The following is a 4,419-nucleotide window of genomic DNA, read 5'->3' as shown; positions in this document are numbered from 1 at the left end:
GTGTAAACATTTCTTCAAGCATAAATAGTTTTGAATGATTGAAATAGTTTCACAGATTGTTTTATTGTTTAATGAAGTTCTATAGAAAATCTTTGTAAAGTGTTATTAAATATGATTAATACGGAAATTTTAATAGACTTTAGTTTTGGCAAAAATATAACATCTGTTTTGCATTTATTAAAAGAATTTATTAAATGACTTAATGTGGAATTTTTTAACTTAGGCTGTTGTTAAACTTTCATTATTAAGGTGAAATTTACATTATAAAACAAATTCTTACCAAAAAAATTTAATTTTTGTTATCGATAACTGTAATATATCACATAATAATGAGAATTTACATAACTTAAGAATATATGTTAAAAATTTGCTTCATTTATAATTTTCTATAGGAATTTTCAAATATATTTGAAATATTTATGGAAAAAGTTAATTTTTCTCAATACAAGAACTATCCTTTACTATAGAAAATTAATCAAAATTATAATTTTTTTAAGAAAAACTAAAAGTACTCAATAATTTTAACTTTGTATAGAAAGCTTTTCAATATCTTTAGTTTTTTTCCTAGCAATTTTATCGATAACTTCACTGTATCGATAATTTGTATACACTTGTTTAATATTATATCAAAATTTAATTTTATAAACAAAAACAAATACACTTATTTTCAAATTGTTCATAGATTTTATTCCACAAAATTTATTGGAATATCATTAGAATATCCTTCATATACATATGAACTTAAAACTACAAAAAGGAGTTTTTTTTCAAAAAAATAATATCAATACCAAAAAGTATAGATTTAGATAACAATGAAAAATTTAAAGAGAAACAAGTTAAAAACATAATTACAACAATCTTAATAATATGTATTAAAAAAAAATCTATTCACCTACATTACCCCATTTAACATGAGGTAAATATTTGTTTAAAATTGATTTTAATTTTACATGATGATTATCATTAAACTGGGCACCTAAATTACCGATGGCATAAACCCAATTTTTAACCACTAAAGTACTAGGACTATTTGACATGCTAATATCACTGATATAACGTTCGGGAAATACTAATTCTGAATCAGTTGAATTCGATGTTTTTCCGATTCTAGACTACGATTTAATTCAAAGGGAGTTTTTATATTTAATTTACAACGACTGGATGTAGAAGCGGCTGTTGATAATGATGATGATTTATTCTGCTGTAGATTGCGTATAATCTCATCTAATTTTTTATAATATCTTTCATTAATACGGCAACGACTGACGGGATCTTGTTTCTTGTAGGCAAAATACATTTGTGTGGCATGTTTAAAGGCTAACAGACAGTCGGTTACTAAAAAAAACATAAATCAATTAATACTTTTTTGTTTAATAAATTAAAATGTATTTATTAAAATTACCTTCCATATGTAATTCCTTGGCAACTTTTTCCATGCTTCATATTTAACCACATTGTCTGCTTTACCTATTATTACAGGATGTTTTTGTATGGCGGTTATTAAGGAACCCAGTTCTACTTCTTTTTTGTCATTAGGAACTGAAGCCATGATATCATTTGTTTTTGTAACAGCCTCTTCCAATTCAATACTCAATTTCTCAATTTCAGCTTTTGGAGCATTATCTGTATAATAACAGATTTTTTAAACATTAAATAAATACCCAAATCTTTGCTAATTTTTTAAACTCACCATTTTATATCTATTTTTCATTTCCAACATGGCGCATCTTTCAATTTCCTCCATCATTTTATTACTGACTATATAATAGAATGGTTCACTTGATGTATATCTGGCTTCCACTAAGAATTTCAATCTGGCTAAAGCTCGCCACCAATTAATAGGCCATTTATTATCTATAGCAAATTCCAAATCTGTCATGTATTGACAGAAACAAGTTTTAATGGAAGCCCATATTTCTTGAATACCAGCTAAAGGGATAAGATTTGAGTTGTTAATTTTGGTAAATGCCTTTTTTTTTAATGTGAACTTACTTATTTTGGGGAATCTTAGACTAATTGTACGCCAAGCACATAAGGTTTCCATATCGGAAAATTTTTCACTGTTTTTATCTTTGGTTACATCTTGATATAGTACAGGATAACCACTTATACATTCTACAACTTCTGGTAAACGTTTCATGTATTGAAGCCAACCTTTGGAAACTGGAAATAAATCAATTATTAGTTTATCTGATCAAATGTAATGTAAAAGCTGATAACAATCTGATCAACTTTTCTGTATAAAAGATCAACTATTCTATATAAAAGTTGATCACATTCTGATCAACTTTTCTGTATAAAAGTTGATCACAATCTATTAACTTTTCTGTATAAAAGTTGATCACAATCTGATTAACTTTTCTGTATAAAAGTTGATAACAATCTGATCAACTTTTCTGTATAAAGTTGATCGCAATCTGATTAACTTTTGTCTATAAAGTTGATCACAATCTGATCAACTTATCTGTATAAAAGTTGATCGCAATCTGATCAACTATTTTGTTATAAAAGTTGATCACAATCTGATCAACTCTTCTGCATAAAAGTTGATCTCAATTTGATCAACTCAATTTGATCAACTATTTTGAATAAGGGTTGATCACAATCTGATCAACTTTTCTGTATAAAAGTAATCACCATCTGATCAACTTTTCTGTATAAAAGCTTGATCAACAATCTTGATCAACTTTTCTGTATAAAGTTGATCACAATCTGATCAACTTTTCTGTATAAAAGTTGATCACAATCTGATCAACTTTCTCTGTATAAAGTTGATCACATTCTGATCAACTTTTCTGTATAAAAGTGATCACACTCTTATTAACTTTTCTGTATAAAAGTTGATCCACAATCTGATTAACTTTTCTGTATAAAAGTTGATAACAATCTGATCAACTTTTCTGTATAAAAGTTGATCGCAATCTGATTAACTTTTGTCTATAAAAGTTGATCACCAATCTGATCAACTTATCTGTATAAAAGTTGATCGCAATCTGATCAACTATTTTGTATAAAAGTTGATCACAATCTGATCAACTCTTCTGCATAAAAGTTGATCTATTTGATCAACTCAATTTGATCAACTATTTGTATAAAAGTGATCACAATCTGATCAACTATTTGTAAAGTTGATCGTAATCTGATCAACTATTTTGTATAAAAGTTGATCACAATTGATCAACTTTTCTGTATAAAAGTTAATCACAATCTGATCAACTTTTCTGTATAAAAGTGATCACAATCTAATTAACTTTTCTGTAAAATTTGATCACATCTGATCAACTTTTATGTAAAAAGTTAATCACAATCTGATCAACTTTTCTGTATAAAAGTTGATCACAATCTGATCAACTTTTCTGTATAAAAGTTGATCACATCTTTTCTGTATAAAATTTGATCACAATCTGATCAACTTTTGTGTATAAAAGTTAATAACAATCTGATTAACTTTTCACAATCTGATCAACTTTTCTGAATATAGTTGATCACAATCTGATCAACTTTCTGTATAAAGTTGATCACAATCTGATCAATTTTTTGTATAAAAGTTGATCACAATCTGATCAATTTTCTATAAAAGTTGATCACAATCTGATCAACTATTTTGTATAAAAGTTGATCGTAATCTGATCAACTATTTTGTATAAAAGTTAATCACAATCTGATCAACTTTTCTGTAAAAGTGATCACAATCTGATCAACTTTTCTGTATAAAAGTTGATCACAATCTGATCAACTTTTCTGTATAAAAGTTGATCACAATCTGATCAACTTTTCTGTATAAAAGTTGATCACAATCTGATCAACTTTTCTGATCAACTATTTTGTATAAAAGTTGATCGTAATCTGATCAACTATTTGTATAAAAAGTTGATCACAATCTGATCAACTTTTCTGTAAAAGTTAATCACAATCTGATCAACTTTTCTGTATAAAAGTTAATCACAATCTGATCAACTTTTCTGTATAAAAGTTGATCACAATCTGATCAACTTTTCTGTATAAAAGTGATCACAATCTAATTAACTTTTCTGTATAAATTTGATCACATCTGATCAACTTTATGTAAAAGTTAATCACAATCTGATCAACTTTTCTGTAAAAAGTTGATCACAATCTGATCAACTTTTCTGTATAAAAGTGATCACATCTTTTCTGTATAAAATTTGATCACAATCTGATCAACTTTTTTGTATAAAAGTTAATCACAATCTGATTAACTTTTCTGTATAAAATTTGATCACAATCTGATCAACTTTTCTGTATAAAAGTTGATCACAATCTGATCAACTTTTCTGATCAATATTTTGTATAAAAGTTGATCTAATCTGATCAACTATTTTGTATAAAAGTTGATCACAATCTGATCAACTTTCGTATAAAAGTTAATCACAATCTGATCAACTTTTCTGTATAAAA

The 4,419-nt window shown here is 26.5% G+C and overlaps 1 protein-coding gene across 1 annotated transcript; it reads right to left on the bottom strand.

Annotated features, from left to right (window-relative positions):
* Nucleotides 1–1,489: 1,489 nt before the first annotated feature.
* Nucleotides 1,490–2,176, bottom strand: LOC119614217. The gene is made up of 3 exons (XM_037970350.1): nt 1,993–2,176; nt 1,691–1,929; nt 1,490–1,623 (listed from the first exon to the last, which is right to left on the bottom strand). The coding sequence occupies exons 1-3, from the start codon at nt 2,138–2,140 to the stop codon at nt 1,591–1,593; spliced, it is 420 nt and encodes a 139-aa protein (XP_037826278.1). The 5' UTR covers nt 2,141–2,176; the 3' UTR covers nt 1,490–1,590.
* Nucleotides 2,177–4,419: the final 2,243 nt, after the last annotated feature.

The sequence above is a fragment of the Lucilia sericata genome, unplaced genomic scaffold (assembly GCF_015586225.1).
Source record: "Lucilia sericata isolate MDLA Ls3-8-SP2 unplaced genomic scaffold, ASM1558622v1 Contig002702F_arrow, whole genome shotgun sequence".
Lineage (NCBI taxonomy): Eukaryota > Metazoa > Arthropoda > Insecta > Diptera > Calliphoridae > Lucilia > Lucilia sericata.
This window is presented reverse-complemented; position numbering and strand designations above follow the sequence as displayed.